The 21,028-nt window shown below is 31.3% G+C and overlaps 3 protein-coding genes across 3 annotated transcripts; 1 reads left to right on the top strand and 2 right to left on the bottom strand.

Moving 5' to 3' along the window:
• Nucleotides 1-4,246: 4,246 nt before the first annotated feature.
• On the bottom strand, nt 4,247-5,219 carry LOC112777484 (uncharacterized). The gene has a single exon (XM_025821867.3). It carries the CDS (start codon nt 5,143-5,145, stop codon nt 4,378-4,380), a length of 768 nt encoding a protein of 255 aa, XP_025677652.1. The 5' UTR covers nt 5,146-5,219; the 3' UTR covers nt 4,247-4,377.
• A 4,467-nt stretch (nt 5,220-9,686) lies between these two features.
• On the top strand, nt 9,687-10,550 carry LOC140181895 (protein FAR1-RELATED SEQUENCE 5-like). The gene is made up of 2 exons (XM_072227559.1): nt 9,687-10,417; nt 10,502-10,550. The coding sequence occupies exons 1-2, from the start codon at nt 9,687-9,689 to the stop codon at nt 10,548-10,550; spliced, it is 780 nt and encodes a 259-aa protein (XP_072083660.1).
• Nucleotides 10,551-19,925: 9,375 nt separating this feature from the next.
• LOC140181893 (uncharacterized) lies at nt 19,926-20,699 on the bottom strand. The gene has a single exon (XM_072227558.1). It carries the CDS (start codon nt 20,697-20,699, stop codon nt 19,926-19,928), a length of 774 nt encoding a protein of 257 aa, XP_072083659.1.
• Between the last annotated feature and the right edge of the window lie 329 nt (nt 20,700-21,028).

Below are 21,028 nucleotides of genomic sequence, written 5' to 3'. Positions count from 1 at the left end.
AAAAACTCTGCATACAAGTCATTAGGGCTTGTATGCTTTACAAGTTAATTAACGAATAAACCTAAAAAATGCGATACAAGGTCTACGTTCTTCTTCTTCCTCTTCCTCTTCCTCTTCTTCTTTTCTTTCGTTTCTTGCCTTCTCTTTCTTCTTCTTCTTCTTCTTCTTGCTGCACGTTCTTCTTCCTCTTCCTCTTCTTCTTCTTTTCCTTCGTTTCTTGCTTTCTCTTTCTCGTTCTTCTTCTTCTTGCACGTTCTTCTTCCTCTTCCTCTTCTTCTTCTTTTCTTTCGTTTCTTACCTTCTCTTTCTCCTTCTACTCGTTCTTCTTCCTCTTTATGTTCTTCTTCTTCATTTACGTGCTTTTCTCTCTGTTTTCTTTCTTCGTTATTCTCAATTTCCATTGTTTTTTGACATCAAGTTCTGAAATCGTTTTTGAAGAAGAAGCAGCAGAAGATGAGGAGGAGAAAGAGAAAGAATTCTGAAATATGCATAAGGTGTACTTCAACGAATTTTGGGTGTATTTCTTAATCATTTGGGTGTATTTTTATAATCCTTTGGGTGTATTCCTGTAACCCTTTGGGTGTATTTCTATAATCGTTGGGGTGTATTTCTATAATTGTTTGGGTGTATTTCTGAAGTTCCATTATCTTCAAATTTGGCAAGAAAATTGTTTTTATGGAGGAAGAAGAAGAAGAGTCGTTCATAATGCATGGTGAGTAGCGCGCTTTGGAAACACGAAGTTGTTGAATAACATGCGTTTTATTTACTCTTGAATGTGGAAGTGTGTAATGCGTTAATTAAATGTAATGCGTGTATTTTGTAAGACTTGTAAGCCAAAAAGACTTGTATGTATAGCAGGTCTCTTTTATTAAAATTAAGTTGAAAGTTTCGAAAACGAGTTGTTAACCATTTTCACTTTTTTAAATAAAAATATTTATATATTAAATACTCTTTATATTTGTATAAAAATATAGTTATTATTAATTAATTATGTATTTAAATTATTTTTTAATTAATAAATTAAAATTTTATTGTAATTATTAAAAAAATATTAGCATCAAAATAACATTTATTATAAAAAGTATATCCGTAGCGGAATTGTTCTAAATAATATTGTTGAAGTTCAAATAATATAACATAAGAATTTGAGAAAGTATAAGGAACCAATAGAGTATATGTACAATATGTACAATGGAGTTTACACTTTGTTTGGATTTGATGAATTTGGACGGAAAGAAAACAGGAGAGAAGAAAATGGATAGAAAATATGATTTTTCTTCGTTTGGATCAAATGTGAAATTGGATGAAAAATACAAAAGTGCATGTCGGGCCCAACTTAAAGTTTTCTCCTCAAAATAGCGAAGAAAACTAATATTGGAATGGTAACTTAAGTAAAAATACAAATTTGCCCTTTCAATATAATTAAAAATACATTAAAAAATGTTGTCCTTTAAAATACATCAGAAAAAGATAAATTAAAAAAAATATTATTAACAAAAATAATACATTAAAATTCTGAAATACAATTAGAATCACTTTTTTTTGTTAAAAAATAATTTAAATACATTAATATATTATAATTTATATATAAAATAGATAAAGATGTTAATGTAATTTCACATTTTTTCTCTTTTTACTTTTTCTTCCATCCAAACAAAAAAAATTTCTCTAACTTTCTTTCCATTCATTTTCTCTCCATCCAAACAACATAAAAAAAAAATCAACTTTTCTTTTTATTTTCTTTTCTCTCATTTTCTTTCCTCCTATTTTATTTCCTTTCATTTTCCATCTTCCATCCAAACAAAGTGTTAAGGATGTTCGATTCAATATGATAACAGATGTTTATTATCCCTGGTATCCAGATAGTTATTCTGGATAGTATAGATGTATTATGTTTGAAAAATTAGTAGTATTTTATTCTGAATGTTTATTTTTTAACTCATATTAAACTAAATAAATAGTCCATTATATACATTATACAGATACTCCATTAGCTCTCTAACGAAATTCTAAGAATTTATATTACTGTAAACAATTATTATATCTAGTATTCATTATTTGAATCCAAACCCACCCCACCAAAAAAAAAAAAAAACCATAAATAAAGTTTCTATAAACTTCCACAAGGTCATAACTATTCTTTTGTTTTTTGTAATAACTTTGTAGAGATGATGACCAATAATTGAGTATACCTCGGATTGGTTAATAATAATAAATTAATAATAATATTTTTTGGTGTATAAATTAATAATAATATATACTACTTTAAATATAGCACTAGCTGGAAGCAAGCCACTCATTACTTAATTAATAAACCATAGATTCACGAGTTTTATAGTATGTGTAAAATAATAATAATATATATTATTAATATATAAGAAGAATCACATCACTGATTATATGATGTCTTGCATGAAAAAGTGCCATGTGTGTATATAGCTCGAGGGGTCCATGCTAACGATATTTGCTAGTGACATCTTAATTATTCTCATCGTTTCAATCGTTGTCATTTATTTCCGAAAATGAGTTTTTTTTATATAATGTCTAATTTTCAATATCTGACCAGTTTCATTGACTAACATTTCAACTGACAATATATATATATATATATATATATATATATAGGTGTATGCAGATCGATCGGATATGGTCGAAAATTCAATCTGATCCGCATAATTTTTATCGGATCAGATCGGATATTAGGTATATCCGCATAATTGAAAATTATCTTTTTAATCATATTTCTATATAAAAGAAATTTAATAAAAAATTTTCTTTTACACTTTTAAACTTATTTATTCTTAAAATATTTTTAATCAATTTTTTTAAATAGTAAAAATAAAATAAAATAATATATGAATAATAACTACTAACTAAAACATACAAACAAGTAAATATAATACTAAATATATATATTTACTTTTTTTAATTATTATTGTGCGAATCTGTGAATCTGCAGATGTAGAGCTGATATTCGCAATCCAATCCGTAAAGAGTGCAGATTGAATCGTATCTGCAATTTTTAAATCAGATGTCGATATTTACCACAAATTTAGGAATACGATCCGATCTATAGTTGAAAAGGGTCTTGTTTCTTTCGACCTTGAACGAATTGGTCGCTCCTACTTAATTAATTCAATGACTACATATATTTAAGATTATATTATCATAAAATTTGTCATTTAAAAAATTTAAATTAATAAAAAAATAAAATTAATAATTATATCTCTATTATATATATCTCATCCAATATGAAGCTTCCACAACATAAATATAAGATAAAGTACATCTTAATAAAATAAAAAAGTTTAAAATGGTAATGTCTCCGTTGCCTCATTATTCACTGTTAGAAGTTAGGACAAACTGAGCACATAAACAGGATTAGTTTGTTTTAATAATTTTAAAAAGGTTAAAATGAATGAGTAGCTGACCCACAAAAATGAGATGGAGTTTTTTAATTTAAACTTGCTCTAAGAATTGAAGTAAATGTAAGTGAAAATATGAAACGTTACACAAATAAGTATAACATATGTGCAGCAATTCTCAACAGTCAAACACCACGTTTCATCTATAAAAAACATGCTTCTTGCTCAGTGCCAACAACTCAGCAGGGACGGACATAGAGGACAGGTGGAGGCCTCCCCCAATTCTTTTAAAAAAAAATTAATAATAATAAATTATTAAATATAATTTAATTTTTTTAAAAATTTATTTAATATTTAATTTAATATAAATAAAAATTCAGTCTAACTTAAATATTAATGATTTTTAATATCTAAAAAATAAGTAATAATATTAAAAAATTTTAAAAAGATATTATTATTAATATTTTTTAATTAAATAAAATTCTTCTAATCTTATAAAGTGAAAATTTTTTTTGTGAGTATCTTTTTTGATTCATTTGGTATTAATTCTCTTTGTTTTAATTACTACAATTGAAAAATCTTTTTCATCTATGAATATTGTGAAGAATAACTCAGAAACAAAATGAAAGATAAATTTCTTACTATTTGTCTTTTAATTATATTGAAAAGAAAATTGTTGAAAAAATTGACACAAATTCTATTATCGATGAATTTTATGATACGAACAATCGACTACTTCATTAATAAAAAAATATATACATATTTTTTATATTTTAAAATATATTTTCTATCAATATATTTTTGTAATACATTTTATATTATATAATTTTTTACATAATTTTTTAATATTATATATATTATTGACGCGTGATAATATTTCAACAAGATCATATGGAATGCAATTGCAACCTTCGCCCTCGGAAACTGATAATGACAGAAACTAATAATGACATATTCCTAATATATTTACATGGCTTTATTATTACATATTCCTAATATTTACATTGTGTAATTAGAAGACATCGGGAGAGAAATGCCCTGGAAAGGGGTTGCTCTGTTGAGCTTGCTTCAAATGCATTGCCAAAGCATAGTTGTTCACTTCAAGAGTTTTGATCTGTTGTTGGTATTGAGAAGCTAACTGCTTCAACTGCTGCAACTCTTGGTTCTTTTGGTCATAGTCAGAAAATCGCTCATGTTGGATTCTAAATGCATTTTTGAAAGAATTCCTTTCCTTAATCAGCACCTGAATTTGCTCCTTTAGCATCAAATTGATCTCCTCCTGAACATTTGTTGCTTCAGCACGTACACGGGCACTTATTGATTTCTCCAGCGCTTCCAACATTGTAGCAGCTCGAGCTCTAGCATCATCAACACTGGTAGCAACCATCATTCCTCCTACGAAAAAGTCAACCCATTCTGCACCGTCTTTAGGAAGGTTGTCCACTGGCGGCAAGTTATCCGATGCAGAAGCAGCGGCACCTCCATCATCTGTATCCTCGTTAACTTCAACTTGTGGTTCTTCAGCATCAGTAGTCCCCAAGCAAAGTTCGTTCAGCCTCTTGATGGCAGCATCTAGATCATTGCCATTGCCACATTCCTCAAGTGCTCTCTCTAGAACCACCTCATCCATGTGAGGGAAAAAAGTTCGAAGGCGATCAATGAGAGAAGGAGGAGCGAATCGAATCGGTGATGATGAGTAACGTAGCTTCTTGGAGAGTGCCGGCGAAGAGGCAAGTTCGTCGAAGAAAGATCTCTTGATTCCGCACACGGCAGCAGACATCGTTCGAAATTCCGATCGTGCTTTCCCCGCTCGCTAATTCAGCTCCTCCAACAAGTAAAACAAATTAACTAAAAATTTTATTTATCAGAAGTTCTACAAAATTATCTCACAAGGGGTGTATTTATATAGATTCCTAACAAATTGGCTCAAAGAAAAGATAAGATAATATAATTTAATTTAAATTTTTTAAAAGATAAGATAACTAATTTAAATCAAATTTGATCTTATTGCATTAGATCAAATTTGATTTAAATTTAAAATCCTAAAGATATGATAATTAATTTAAATTGTAGTTAATTTTATTAGATTATATCATATTTGACGTAAATTTAAAATTTTTAAAAATACTACTAAACAAATAAAAAATAAATCAAATTTTCTAAAAAATTTTAATAACAAAACAAATTAAAATAAAGGTTTAATAAATTTGAAAATTAATAATTAATTTGTGCTGGATTTGAAAAATTTTATTTATCAAAAGTTCTACAAATTATCTCACAAAGAGTATTTATACAAATTCCTAACAAATTAGTTCAAAGATAAGATAATATAATATAATTTAATTTTTTTAAAAATAAAATAATTAATTTAAATTAAATTTGATCTTATTGTATTAGATCATACTTAATTTAAATTCAAAATTCTAAAGATATGATAGTTAATTTAAATCATAATTGATTTTATTAGATTATATCAAATTTGATGTAAATTTAAATTTTCTAAAAATACTACTAAACAAATAAAAAATAAATCAATTTTTTTTAACAAATTCTAATAACAAAACAAACTAAAATAAAGGTTTAATAATTTTGAAAATTAATAATTAATTTGTGGTGGACTTGAAAAATTTTATTTATCAAAAGTTCTATAAATTATCTCACAAAGGATATTTATATAGATCCTTAATAAATTAGCCAAAAAATAAAATAAGATAATTTAATTTAAATTTTTTAAAAATAATATAATTAATTTAAATTAAATTTGATCTTATTACATTAGATTATATTTGAGTTAAATTTAAAATCTTAAAGATATGATAACTAATTTAAATCATATTTAATCTTATTAAATTATATCATATTTAATTTAAATTTAAAATTTTTAAAAATACTACTAAATAAATAAAAAATTAATTTAGTCTGTTATTAACCAATAAATTATTGCATACATAAAATAAAATTCAAACTCTAGATATTTATTTAAATAGACGAGTTAGTTAATTATTCAACCAACCTAAATTAGATTCATTAAATAACATGTATCGCTTATTAATAATCACATATATATACCTAACATTTATGACTAATGATTCTCTTATAAGCATGGACATATATGATGGTGGATACAGAGTAGACAACCACAAAAAAAACTACGTACCTCTGATCACATTGCTTTTTCTTATGTTCTTTAATTTGTTGAAAGTGTGGACAAGTGGCTAAGATTTTATTTTTGGTTATTTTTGTTAATGTTTTAAATGTGAGGAGTATATAAAATTAGTTCCACATCAGCTATCAAAGAAAATAAGAAAAAATGAGAAATTTATAAAATAAAAAATCTATTTACTTAATACTTTAAAATTTTGAGTTAAATATCATGTCTTCTCATCTTATGTTATCTCACTTTATTTTATTTTGTTTTTGTTCGTAATATATAAATTATGAGACACTAAGTTGATGCACTATTGTAGGTAGGTTTTGATCCGAAATACATATATATTATTTAACCTCTTTAAACATTTCTTAAATTGTATATATCATAGCGCTTTAAATTCTTAAATATATGTTTTTTTTTATAGTAAACTATAAATTTCGAGAATGGTAGTAAAAGACTTGTTAGAAAATTATTCGTTCCAAAATTTTATAATAAAAAACATATAAATAATTATATATTTATTTTAATGTATTTCTCACACAAAAATTTTTTTTGGCCGTATGCTAAAATATTTGTTCTTTAGAATAATAAAAATAATCAAACCCAAAATTATTAGATACCATAAAAATTTTAATATTATATTATAAAATTATTTATCTCAAAATTTAAATTAATAAAAAATATATTAGTAATTATATTTCTAACCAGATTTAAATAAGAACGTATGTCTTTTACCAACAATTTGTCTAAATTGTTCATTGTTCTTTTGTGAAGTAATAGAGCTTTCAGGTATTAAATATAATAGAATTATTTAGATAAAGATGTTTAAAATATTTTTTTAAAGATATTTTTTAGTAATTAAAATTTAATATATATAATTGATTAAATTGTATTATTTTTATCAAAATTAAATTAGACAAATTAATTTAGCAAAAAAATTATTGAACTAAATTTTGAATCGGTCTAAATTAATATTTTTTATAAAAAATAACTACAATACTTTTATTATAAAAAATGACAAAATAATTTTATTATATATTATTAATTTTAAAAACCCTAAATTCTAGACATTTTCTTATTTCTAAGCCGACAAAGACTTAAGATTTAGGTTTTTCAAAAATATATATATATATATATATATATAAAATAGAATTATTTTTTATAATAGAGATATTATAGTCATTTTTATAAAATAATATTAATTTAAATCAATTTAAAATTTGATTCATCGATTTTTTAGCCAAATTGATTTGTCTGATTTAATTATGACAAAAATACAGTTTAATTAATTACATATGTTAAATTTTAATTTTTAAAAAATACCTTTAAAAAAATATTTTTAAACATCTTTATATAAATAGTTCTCAAATATAATAGTATTATTTCAATACGCATGTAGCCATGGTTCATGAATAATAATTAATTAGGCATTCCTAATATATTTGTTATTTTCAGATCATCACCTAATAAATTACTGAATCACATACATGTGTCAGAATATTCTCTTTTTAATTTCTTCTAATTTTATTTTTTTAATTATATAGAACAGACAACTACTGCTATTATACATGCATGAAATGGATATAGGTACCAACAACAACAAGCGATATATATAGAGATTATCAATTTTAACTTTTGTTCAGATATATATTATTATATTCAAACAAAATGAGTATCAATTGAAAGTGATGATGATGAGTTGTTGTCATGTTTCTTAGTTAATTCTTAGTTTAACATATAATTAAATGTGTATTAATTAATTAATTAGTTACTTTTGTTTAGGGGTCTTTTTCATTCGTTAATAACTTAATAAATAGGCAGGCACTGGTTTTAGTTAAAATGGGTACCAAATTTCATGTCCACACACACACACACACACAAGAAAACCATTTATATAAAAATGTTAAAAATATTTTTTTAAATATATTTTTTAATAACTAAAATTCAACATATATAATTCATTATATTGTATTATTTTTATTAAAATTAAATTGGACAAATCAATTTAACCAAAAAATTAATAAATTAAATTTTAATTTTTTTAACTTAATAATTTTTTTTATAAAAAAGACTATAATATTCTTATTATAAAAAATAACTAAAATACTTATTATATATATATATATTAAAAATTTTAAATTCTAACTCTACAACTATAGAAAAAAAAGAGTTAGAATTTAAAATTTTTAAAATTAATATATGTAATAAGAGTATTTTAGTCATTTTCTATAATAGGAATATTATAGTTATTTTCTATAAAATTAATATTTGATTTATTATTTTTTTTGTCAAATTAATTTATTTAGCCTAATTTTGATAAAAATAACACGATTTAATCGATTATATGTGTTAAATTTTAATTATTAAAAAATATCTTAAAAAAACGTTTTAGACGTCTTTATCTAAGTCACTCTTTATATATAACAAAAAAACTCTACATGCATGTAAAAATTACATGGATGTTATCCAAGTCCCTTCCATTCCACGCCCCACACACTCGTTTGTGTACACGTGCCTCATATAACGTATATAACATAATCCTTATTTTGCGTGATCAACATTTCTCAACGTAAACCTTTTCATACAACGTCAACCTTTTTCACGTTCTTCAACCTAATTAAATTCGTTGCTCTCCTTTATTCGCATTTTTCTTCTCTGCATTATCGATTTAGATTGACTTCAACGTAATTACCTTCGTTGTTCATCTTCTTCTTCGTTTTCTTCTTCGATTTGCACTTCTGAATTGGAACAATGAATGAATCAACTTCAAATCAGTTGAATGAGTGCGATTTGGATAATTCTTCTGAAACGTATCAATTTGACGAGGTTTGGACTATTGAATTTTGAATTTAATTCAATGGAATGAAATTGCTAATTTTATTTGAAGTGAATTGAATAATGGACTGGTGTGATCTATATATATCTGAATTGAATTGAATTAAATTGATAATATGTAACTGTGAGTGTGAGTAACTGTGACTAACTGTGAGTAACTTTTCGATTCGGTAAGTACTAAAGAGTTGATTCACCATGTGCATGTGTTCGGTTCGGTAAGCAAAAGGAGTCTAAAAAAATTAGACGAATATATTCTGTTTTGTTCCCTAAGCACTATATAATTTTTTTACCGTAATTAAGATTTCAGTTCACCATAATTAAGATTTCGGTTCACCATGCAGACCAGCTGTGTTGTGGATGAAAAATTTGTCCCAAAGGTGGGAATGATTTTCAAGACATTAGAAGAAGCTGGAAAGTTCTACAAATATTATTTCAAACTTGCTGGTTTTTCTACCAAAATAAGGAACACGACTCGAGACAGAGACAAGATTAAGAATCAACTAATTGTATGCTCCAGAGAGGGGAGGTGGAAATCAAAGATATCTCCAACTTTAAAGACAAACCCTTCAGCTGGGTTAAATTGTCCAGTCAGAATTTACGTACACATAATGAAGGATGTTAGTCTTTGGACAATTTCCAAAGTTGCTTTGAATCACTCACATCCTTGTTGTGCAGACCAGGCCGAGATGCTCAAACAACACAGGGAGCTTAGCATGTTCGTGCGTCGCACCATCGAAACCCACGAGGAAGCCAGAATCAGGCTGAGCAAAACTTACCAATCATTTGTGGCAACAGCTGGCAACCACCGTGAACTAGATTTTATAGAAAAAGACGTAAGAAATTACATCACAAGGGAAGTACGGAATATTTTCGAAGAAGACGATGCCAAAGAATTTAGGAAGTACCTAGTTAGAATGAAAGAGAAGAACCAAAATTTCTTCTTTGAGCTCAACCTTAAAGACGATCACTGCATTAAACATGCATTCTGGGCTGATGCAAGAAGTAGGACTGCATTTGATTATTTTGGAGACGTGGTTTCATTTGACACCACCTATAATACAAACAGGTATTTGATTCTTTCAAACATATTTTGGGTGTTCAGTGCATGTATATATTTCTATTCACCACCTTGTGTTTGTTATTTATGCAGGTACAATTTGGTTTTAGGTTCTTTTGTTGGCGTGAATCACCACGGCTAGCAGGGGCGGTGCTAGGTACAAGGAAAAGGGGGCAATGGCCCCCCCTAATTTTAATTTTTTACATGTAAATTATATGTAAATTTTAGTTTAGTCCCCCCTTAAAATTTTATTTTAGTCTTATTTTATTGTGTAAATATTTTTTGCCCCCTCTAATATTTCTTCTAGCTCCGCCCCTGACGGCCAGTCAACACTTGTTGGATGCACGCTGATGAAAAATGAGGACATCCAATCATTCAAATGGCTATTTGAGTGTTGGCTACGTGCATGGGAGGGAAGGCACCAAAATGTATTATTACTGATCAATGCGCATCGTTTCAAAGGGAAATTAAGCTGTGCATGCCAACAACAATTCACCGCTGGTGTATCTGGAACATCATGAAGAAGATCCCAAGCAAACTAAACGACTACAAGGGACATTGATATTGAACAAGAGATGAGCCATGTTATTTGAAACTCTACACAAAAGACACATTTGACAGAAATTGAAACGATTTCCTCACAAAGTATGGTCTTAGAGGCAACAAGTGGCTTTTAGGTAATTGAGATTTTAATTCGAATTATTTTTATACTATATTTTTTTCACAAAAGCATGCACTGTTTTCGGTTCACCAGACCTTATAGTTTCGGTTTGGTATGCAGAGCTGTACGAGAATCACCATATATGAATTCCGGTTTACTTGGATCACTACTTTTGGGTCGGGATGAGAAGCACGCAAAGGAACGAGAGTATGAATTCATTTTTCAACAAGTTCATCACACGGAATAGCTCCTTGAGCCAATTCGTGAAGCAATATGACAATTGCCTAGCAAGCAGAGAGCAAGCAGAGAGAGAATTCAATGCTGCAGATTTTCACACCGTGATACCGTGCACAACAAAATCAGCAATAGAGGCACAGTTTCAGCGTGTATATACCCATGAGAAGTTCAGGGAAGTTCAAGCTCAATTCAGAGGTAAAGTGAATTGTATCACAAGATCAATGCATTCCACCCTAGGTTTCACAACATATAAAGTCATAGAGCAGGTTTTCAACTCCACATTCAACAAGTTTGTCGTCACCTACGACGTAGTATCACGAGATGTAAAGTGCGATTGCTTGCTGTTTGAGTCTAGGGGCATATTGTACCGCCATTCGCTAAGCGTTCTAAGCTTTGAGCGAGTGGATAACCTGGCACTGAAATACATATTAGAACGCTGGAGCAAGAACATAAAGAAGATGCATACACACATCAAGAGCAGCCAAGATGAACCTCTACTGGAGCCAAGAAGTAAGAGATTTGACGAATTGGTGTTTCGGTCACACAATATATGTGAATTTGCATCTGTGTCTGAAGAGTTGATTGGAATTTTGCACCGAGCATTTGACAAGGTCATGGTGGAGATGGAAGAATATCAAGGAATAAGCAAAGGAAAAAAGTTTGTTAACCCACGAAAAAGTGACATTAAGCAATGTGAATGACCTTTAAAGCCCACCACGTGTCAAAATAAGAGGTCGGCCCAAGAACAGACTTGGATCAAACCTGGAAAAAAAGATCTCAAATGCCATGAAGAAAAAGAAAAAGACAGCTCCAACCGAGGTAAAATTGACTTGCTTTTAATTAGTTAAAAATTCAAATGTTCATTTTGCTAATACACAATTATGTCTTTTGTAGTTGAATCTTTTAGACTCCGGATCATCAATTCAGTCAAGCTCCACTCTTTACAATATACCAGATATGAATTATCCAAGAGAGGATTGTACAAGTTTTAGTTTTTATTAATGTAAATTTTTGTTCACCCATGAGCAAATTTCGGTTCACCATGGTTATAGCAGGTTTAATTTCTGAATGTTGATAGTCTTTAATGAATAGTCACTTTTTTAGTGAAATTCTATATTGATATATGCAGTTTTTCGATTCGTCTAGTGTATTAATTTCTAAGTTGAATAAGAGAGATTTTGAGAAGAATTAAAGGAGAGAGATAATTTTATTGAAAAAAATTTTTAAGAAGAAAAGATACAATTACTAATATTTTGTTTATCAATTACATTTCTATTAAAATTAGTAGTATAAAAAAAATATTTCAAATTTAATATTATGAAGAAAAAATAAAAAAAATTATATAAGGACTAGTTTGACTAATTTTTAAAATTTGAGGGATGAAAATGACTTACGTTTGGACTTTCAAGGACTATTTTGACTATAAATTTTTTTTTTACATGTCAAGTGATACGTGGCATGTTACGTGTATGCCACGTGTTACTGACCTGCTACGTGGCACTGACCTGCCACATGGCGTGTCACGTCATCGTCCAACTGACATAAAGATTAATTTGACTTATTTTTTATCTTTTAAGGACTAATTTGATTAAAAAAATCATTCGAAGACGAAAATGAAGATCGTGTAATCTTTTGGGGACGAATTTGAGTATTAACCCTCCTATTTGTTGTGGTATAAATTAAACCTCTTTAAAATAAGAAGATTAGTAAAGCTATAAAGTAACAAATTAAATAAATATTTGATCCTTATAATTATTAACGGCAATCTCAGAGATGATTATGAATTGAAATTTTGCTTTATTTTTTGTTGTTTAGTATTTCTTGTACTTTATTGTTCTACCTTACTACCTTACTGTATTGAGCTTTTTTATTTTAAAAAATACTAAAAAAATACTATTTTGACACTAACGTTTTGCCAATAAATTAATACATTTTTTCTTTAGTTTGTTAATAGAAAAATAATTTAAATACATAGCTAATTAATAATAATTATATTTTTATACAGATTTTAGAAGTACTTGGTATATAAATAGTGTTTTCTGTAAATTAAATATCAAATATATAAAGTAACATTTCTAAACCAAATTTTGCAGGTTAAGTTCGTCAAAAACTTTGATATGATACCAATTAATAACATAAAATTAAACAATATAATAAGTAACTCGAAAAGACCGTGATGAGTTTTAGAATTTCATTTAAAAGTTAAAATTTTGTATGCCGGAATTACTATAATTTTTTTGTTTAAAAAATTTGAATCATTTTGTAAAATCTTTGTAAAGTTAAAAGCATTTGAATTTACATTAATGTTAATCATAATTTTTGTTAAAAAAATATATGCATAAAAAGATAAAGCTAATTAAGTGTATTGCATATTTAATTAATTTGTTTTTAAAAAAATTAATAAAAAACAGAAGAGTTAATATTGATTTTTTTTTTCACACAACACATATTTTTGTCATGACATAATTTCACAAAATTTATACTTTAAATATTTTATTTATTTATTATTCATATACTCATATGAATGATAGAGTAGGTTAGGTTAAATAATCTATATTTTATGATTTCAATTTATATATATGTATATATATATATATGTCATATTTTATTACAGTTCAAATTAAAAACTAAATATAAAATATAGTCAAATTTTTTTATGTTTATTTTTCTCATATATTATAGTTGTTCTTGCAAAAGTAAAAGAAGTTTAACCAAAAAAAATTATATAAAAGATATTGATATAATTTTTACAATAACAATTTTTTATTAAAATATGTTACTTTATATATTTAAAATATATTATTTTAAATAAAATATATTATTTAAAAAATATTTAAAATTGATTATTTTGCATTAATAATATTATTAAAAATATATTATTCATTTTTGTCAAATAATATGACCAAAAAAATTTACATAATAGAATTTACTAAATAAATATATTTATTTATTTTTATATTACATGCAAAATAAAGAACTAATGTTAAAAAAAATACAATTTGGTTTAAATTTTTTTATTTGAAATTGGTTTTTTTCAAGTGATTTAATTTAAATTGTGCAATTTAAAAAATACATCAGGAGGGAAATGCCCTGGAAATGGATTGTTCGATCTGCTGAGTTTACTTCAAATGCATTGTCAAAGGACTTGCCATTTACTACTAATGCGTGTAGTTTTATAAGGATAGACAGTTATTTTAAAATTACGAAATAAGTTACGAGAAATTTAGAAGAAGATGATAAAATTAACAAAGTTATATTAGAATACATGTTATCATGAAAGAATTTAAATCAAACAATTATTCCAAAACATTTTTCTAATAGATTAGAAAAATGTGAGTCTAGTGTGAAACAAAGATAAAATTGTTATTGATCTCAAAAGTTCTGATCTGTTTCTGGTATTGAGATACTAACTGCTTCAACTATTGTAACTCTTGGCTGTCCTACTTGGTCTTGTTCTCACATTAATTCCACATATGATTTAATTATCTAAAAAGATTTTAATTATTTATTTGGATTAACTTTATAGAACCTAAATGATTTCACTTCTATTATTATATCTAATTTATCTTATCAATGAAACGATTATCTAAATGATCTAAGTGCGATTATCTTATCAAGGATTAATTATGTTTTATTTTTGAAAAAATATAAAGAAACAATGGTAATGGTGAATAATATAAATAATGAATTAAAAAAATTAATTTAAAATTTAAAATTAAATTATTAATTATTTATTTAATTTCAAATATTAAAATTTTAAAAATTAAGATTAAGAATTAAATACATTCACATTATTTACGATTACTTTTAATCTCATCATAACCTCTCAATATCCGCTACACACCTAAAATTCATTGTCGTCAATCTCCAGTCTATGGCAAAAACACTGCAGCCAGGGCACCTTTCATGTCCAACACAGAAGACAGAACACCCAAACATGACTTTATGCCTCTATTGTTCTTCCCTTTCCTCTCTCTCGTCAACATCGTTGTTCTTAATCCAACCACCAAATCCAAAACCTCCCTTAAACTTATTCATGTCACCTTACAACAACACCAACACCCAAAACAAGAAGCATCCATGTCTTCCTCCAAACCCCGCGCCACTGCACCCCCTCCCCCAGCCGTACCAACGCTGCCTTAACTTCCTATTGACATCGCCGAAGCCTTACCTTGCGCCGCTATCTCTACGTAGCAAAGGCATATCCCTCCGCATCCGCATCCATGTATGCCTTTGCCGTTGTACTCCCCGGCCCATGCCGACGCCACCACAGTCCCCCGCTGACACCGTCACCGATGCCTTTCCCCTCACGTGTCTGTTGATTTGGAGGATGAACAATCTAACAAGGTAAGCAGCGAAAGTTCATGCATTGATAACGAATAATATGCCGGTTGTTCAGTTACTAGGTTGATGGATGGTTATTGTATTTCTTACGAGAATGGTTAGTTTAAGTAAATACAAATAAAACATGCTGAATATTCAATTCAGTAGGTATGTAAATGATTATTTTAATTCTTAATTGAATGGTTATTTTGTTTGATTCGGTGATGTTTGGTGAGAGAGAGATTGATGTCAATGAAGGGGATGGTTGATGAAGACGCAGCGGCAGAGAGTTTGGAGAAGAAGATGTTGATTTGGTAAATTAGGGTAGAGGAGATGGGTTAAAATTTTGGAATAACTGAATGAGACTTTTTGTTTGAGTACTTCAAGTGGTATTTTTTTTACCTTCATTAGGCTAAATTTTCATCTCATTGTTCAGATTCTCCGTTGTCTACCTAACAAAATTCTAGGGAGACAATGAAGAATTTAAACAATTTGAACAATGGGCTGCAGATTTAGCTCAATACATGTAAAAAAATAAAAACACTCCACAAATTACCTGAATAAAAAATTCACTTAGTTCTTCCAAAAAAATAACCATCACAAACCTTAATTTACCAAAGCATTTCACTCCAATACCCTCTTTTTCTTCCAACCGGCTGCCACCCACACTTTCATCAATAATCATCCTACTTCACTGTCACTGCTTGGCTTGCCACAGCCGCCATCGGCGTCGCTCACACCTAGTAAAAATAACCATCCACTCAGGATAAAAATAATCATATGCATATCTAATGAATTGAACATCCAACATATTTTAATGAGTATTTACCCATTTTGGTCCTCGAAGAATTTTGGACCAAACACTTTAGTCCCTAATTAAAATTAATTATTCGATTGGTCCCTAACAATTAACTCCCTAGTGCAAGGGTCGCTCCGAGTAGCAGCGGCACGGTCCCTCTTGAGATAGAGACGACCGGGGGAGGTCCCGACGTGGCGATAGTCGAGAACCCTCGTAAGCGGAAAACGACCTCCAGTCTTGAAGGGTCGCTAACTGTTATGGAGAAAAACTTTGATGCTGGGGGTTTGATCAACTCGTAGCTTATGCTGGGCACTGATGGGTTCTTCCACGATGGGGATCTTGGCGCCCAGGCCAGGTGGATCTACCGGTGTATGCTGAGAGCAGCGACCATAGCAAGGAGGGCGGAACCCATCTTGACCCAAGCCGGGGCGCTGGATGGGAAGTACCGTCAGTTATTGCGAGAGGTCGAGAGCCTGAGGTCCAAGGTTAGGGTCTTGAAAGAGAAATTAGCCGAGTCGGAGGGAAAATTAAAAACCTCCGATGAGGCAGTGGCCCGCATTACCGACCAGGAGATGACCTTGGAGAGTCAGCTTAACTCTGCTCATGGTGAAACCATTGCGGCCCAGGCTAAGGTTGCTGCCTTAGAGGCCAAGGTTGAGGAGGCCGCGAAGTCGGTGAAGGATGCAAAGGATGAGGTCGCGGGGCTGAAGGGGGAGGTTGCTGGTTTGAAGAAAAAGAACAAGGAGACGGTGCAGAATGCTCGTGAAGTGATCTCCGGGACCGAGGAGGCGATTGATAAACCACTATTTTATGGTTTATTTTGTATTGGATTGAGTGGATTTTATCCACTATTCTCACACTTATTCATATAATTCGCATGTTTTACATTTTCCTTCCTAATTTTGTGCTATGATTGAAAATATGCTTCTTTGGCCTTAAATTTGCTAATTTTAATCCTCTCTTATTACCATTCGATGCCGTGATATGTGTGTTAAGTGTTTTCGGAGTTTACATGGCAAGAATGGCCTAGAGGATGGAAAAGGAGCATGCAAAAGTAGAAGGAACACAAGAAATTAAGGATTTCAGAATCTAGCAGTGACGCGAACGCATGGACGACGCGTACGCGTGACCAATAGATAACCAAATGACGTGCACGCGTGGCTGACGCCTACGCGTGGCCAGTGAAATTTCCAAGTGACGCGTACGCGTGGCCGAACGCGTACGTGTGACAAAGTGCCACGTCATGTAGATATCAGAACTCACTAGGGGCGATTTCTGGGTTATTTTTGGCCCAGTTTCAAGCCCAAAAATGCACTTTAGAAGCTAAAGAGTGGAGCTGGAGGGTAAATGAATCATTCACTTTTCATTATTCATAATTTTAGGTTTTAGATGTAGAATTCTAGAGAGCTCTCCTCTCTCTAGGTTTTAGGGTTTTTAGGTTTATTTCTTCTAAATTTCAGATTTCTACCTTGCTTTAATTTAGGTTTCTTCTACTTTTATTTGTTCTATTACTTTAGTTTATCTACTTCTCTTATTGATTCCTTTATTTTGCTAATTTAGTTTATGAGTTCATGTGTTACTCTCAATTTTCATTAATCCAATTTATGTTTCATGTTTCTTACTATTCAATTATTTTGTTATTGTTATTCCTTTGCTTTGGTTAGTCTTAGATTTTGCTATGTCTTGTTAGTATTCTATGCTTTTATTTTATGCCTTCCAAGTGTTTGATGAAATGCTTAGTTCGATTTTAAATTAGATTTTTATATTCTTAACTTGGATTGATCAATTAGAGACTCTTGAGTTATAAAAATTCTTTGGTTGATTGGTAATAGAAGATTGCCGGTTAGCTTGAACTTCACCAATGCTAGTCTCTCACTTTGAGTTGACTAGAACTTGTGAACTCAAGTTGATTGTATGCACTTGACCTTCCTCCATTGGTTAGAGGTTAACTAAGTGAAGGCAATTCAAAATTACCATCACAATTGACAATGATAATGAGGATAAGACTTCTAATTCTCTTTCCTTGCTAAGAGCTTTCTCAATTATTAGTTTATTTTCTTGTTATTTACATTCCTTGCTTATTAAAATCGATCAAAGCCCAGGTCAAGCTCCTTTCTCCCGACTTCGACACCTCCGCCATTGGAGCTTTTAAAACTATTCGGGATGGGCAGATTAACAATATCCCGAAGAAGTGATGTATATTTACTTTGTGATTTCTTACTTTGAACTTTTTGGTAGTTTGAGTGAACTTGTTTACCGCTTTGTTCGATCTTGGTAATTATCGACTTGTTTACCGTTTTGTATTGACATTGGTAATTTGAGTTGTTTACCGTTTTGTTGTGAATTAACAAAGCCGGTTCGTGGCTTTCATGATTAAGAGTTCAAGTTATGCCTTTTACTTTGGTAACCGTTTAGTGTAGCGTTCACGATATCATTGGCTTCCGGGGTGATCAGTCCCGTGAGGCCGTAATTGTGCCGAACTGGTTAGTTGACAAACTAAATAAAGATAAAGATAAAAATGGGAATTAAAATGAAAAAGAGAAAAATTGAGACATGTTAAGTAATGACAAAAATTAACAATGTAATTCAACATGAAGTAAAACGGGTGTTATTGAATCAGGGAAACGGGTGGTCGTCACGGATTGTCGTGGATTCTAAGGGTAGAACTTTGTCAAATTTGCCACATTCCATGTTTGGGGCGCCTCTTTCCCGTCCAGACGTTCCAACTTGTAAGCTCCATTGCCGACCACTTCCTTTACTCGATATGGACCTTCCCAATTAGCCGCTAGCTTCCCTTCTCCTGGGGTTGGGAGGCCTACGTCGTTGCATCGTAGGACCAGGTTGTTTGGTTCAAAATTCCTTTTAAGCACTTTGGCGTTGTACCATAGGGCAATCCTCTGCTTTAACGCTGTTTTCGAAAAGTGGGTCATCTCCCTAGTCTCGTCAACCAGATCCTTCTTGACTGCTTCCTCCACTCCGCCAAGGAGTAGTCGTGGGCTCGGCTCTCCCACTTCCACAAGGATCACCGCATCGACCCCGTAGGTAAGCCGGAAAGGCATCTCCCCGGTGGAGGATTGTGGTGTTGTCCTGTACGACCATAAAACTGACATGAGTTCGTCAGCCCATGCTCCTTTCTTCTGGTCAAGTCGTTTCTTAAGGCATTGGAGGATGACTTTATTAGCTGCTTCCACTTGGCCATTGGTCTGCGGGTGCTCTACCGACGAGAACCACTGTTTTATCCCTAGGCCTATAAAGAATTCCCCAAACTTCTTGTTCGTGAATTGCATCCCATTGTCCGATATCATGGACTCTGGGATTCCGAATCTGGAAATTACCTGTCTCCACATGAACTTACAGCAATTTGCGGATGAAACGCTAGCCATCGGTTCTTCTTCGACCCACTTTGTGTAGTAATCGATGGCCACGATAAGGTATTTAACCTGTCCAGGGCCTACCGGGAAGGGTCCCTAAAGGTTAATCCCCCATTGGCTGAAAGGTCACGAGGCCATTAGTAACCTTAACTCAGCTGCTGGGGTCCTATGAAAGTTAGCGTTCTCTTGGCACTTCTTGCATCTCTTGACGAATTCTTGGGAGTCCGACATCATCGAGGGCCAAAAGTAACTGGCTCTAACGAGCTTCCGGGCCAAAGCCTTTCCCCTGATATGGAGGCTGCAACACTCCTCATGGACTTCCCTTAACACGTAGTCCGTCTGGTCGGAGCGTAGGCATTTTAAGAGGGGTTGATTCAGTCCTCTCTTGAATAGCTGGCCCTGTACTATTACGTACTTTGCCGCCTCCCTCATTAACGCTTTTGCAGCCTTGTGGTCATCAGGAAGCTTGCCGTTTTTCAAGAAGTCGGTGATTGGGTCAATCCATGAGGGAACGACGTCTGCTCGGGTCGCACACATGGCGACTGTAGGTTCTTTCACCAATCCTTGGATCAAGGATTGGTTTCCCGTTCCTGACTTTGTGCTAGCAAGTTTCGATAGGAGGTCGGCTCGGGTATTCCTTTCCCTTGGAACGTGCTGCACTACGACCTCGTCGAATTCTTCACTCAAATTTTTTACCCTTTCCAAGAATTTTTGCAGCAGGGAGTCCCTGGCTTGGTATGTTCCATTGATTTGGGACGTGACGACTTGGGAGTCGCTGTTCACTTCCACTCTAGTCACCCCGACTTCTTTTGCTAAGAGCAAGCCACCAATTAGAGCTTCATATTCTTCTTGGTTGTTAGAGACCTGGAACCCGAACTTGATGGACTGCTCGTATACCATTCCGGTTGGGCTCTATAGGATTATCCTCACTCCCCCGAACGTTTGGTTGGAAGCTCCGTCCACATGGAGTTTTCACCGCATGTTCGGGATCTCGTGAGGGTCTCCAGTCACTTCTATCAGGAAATCGGCCATTGCCTGAGCTTTAATTGCGTGTCGGGGCTCGTATTGCAGATCATACTGAGACTGCTTGACTGCCCAAGTCATCATCCGTCCCGCCAGGTCGGGTTTTTGTAAGACTTGGCAGATTGCTTGATCTGTCCTGACGATTATCCGATGTCCCTGGAAGTATTGCCGCAACCTTTGGGACGAGGTCAAGAGCGCATACGCTA

This window comes from Arachis hypogaea, chromosome 19 (genome assembly GCF_003086295.3).
Source record: "Arachis hypogaea cultivar Tifrunner chromosome 19, arahy.Tifrunner.gnm2.J5K5, whole genome shotgun sequence".
Lineage (NCBI taxonomy): Eukaryota > Viridiplantae > Streptophyta > Magnoliopsida > Fabales > Fabaceae > Arachis > Arachis hypogaea.
The sequence above is the reverse complement of the archived record's forward strand: the minus strand, read 5'-3'. Positions and strand labels throughout refer to the sequence as shown.

What these genes read in the sequence shown, in the direction of transcription:
- LOC112777484 (XM_025821867.3), bottom strand. Translation starts at nt 5,145, where the DNA reads ATGTCTGCTGCCGTGTGCGGAATCAAGAGATCTTTCTTCGACGAACTT.
- LOC140181893 (XM_072227558.1), bottom strand. Translation starts at nt 20,699, where the DNA reads ATGGTATACGAGCAGTCCATCAAGTTCGGGTTCCAGGTCTCTAACAAC.
- LOC140181895 (XM_072227559.1), top strand. Translation starts at nt 9,687, where the DNA reads ATGCAGACCAGCTGTGTTGTGGATGAAAAATTTGTCCCAAAGGTGGGA. An exon ending in ACCACCTATAATACAAACAG is followed by an intron (nt 10,418 to 10,501) that starts GTATTTGATTCT and finishes TTATTTATGCAG; the next exon opens with GTACAATTTGGTTTTAGGTT.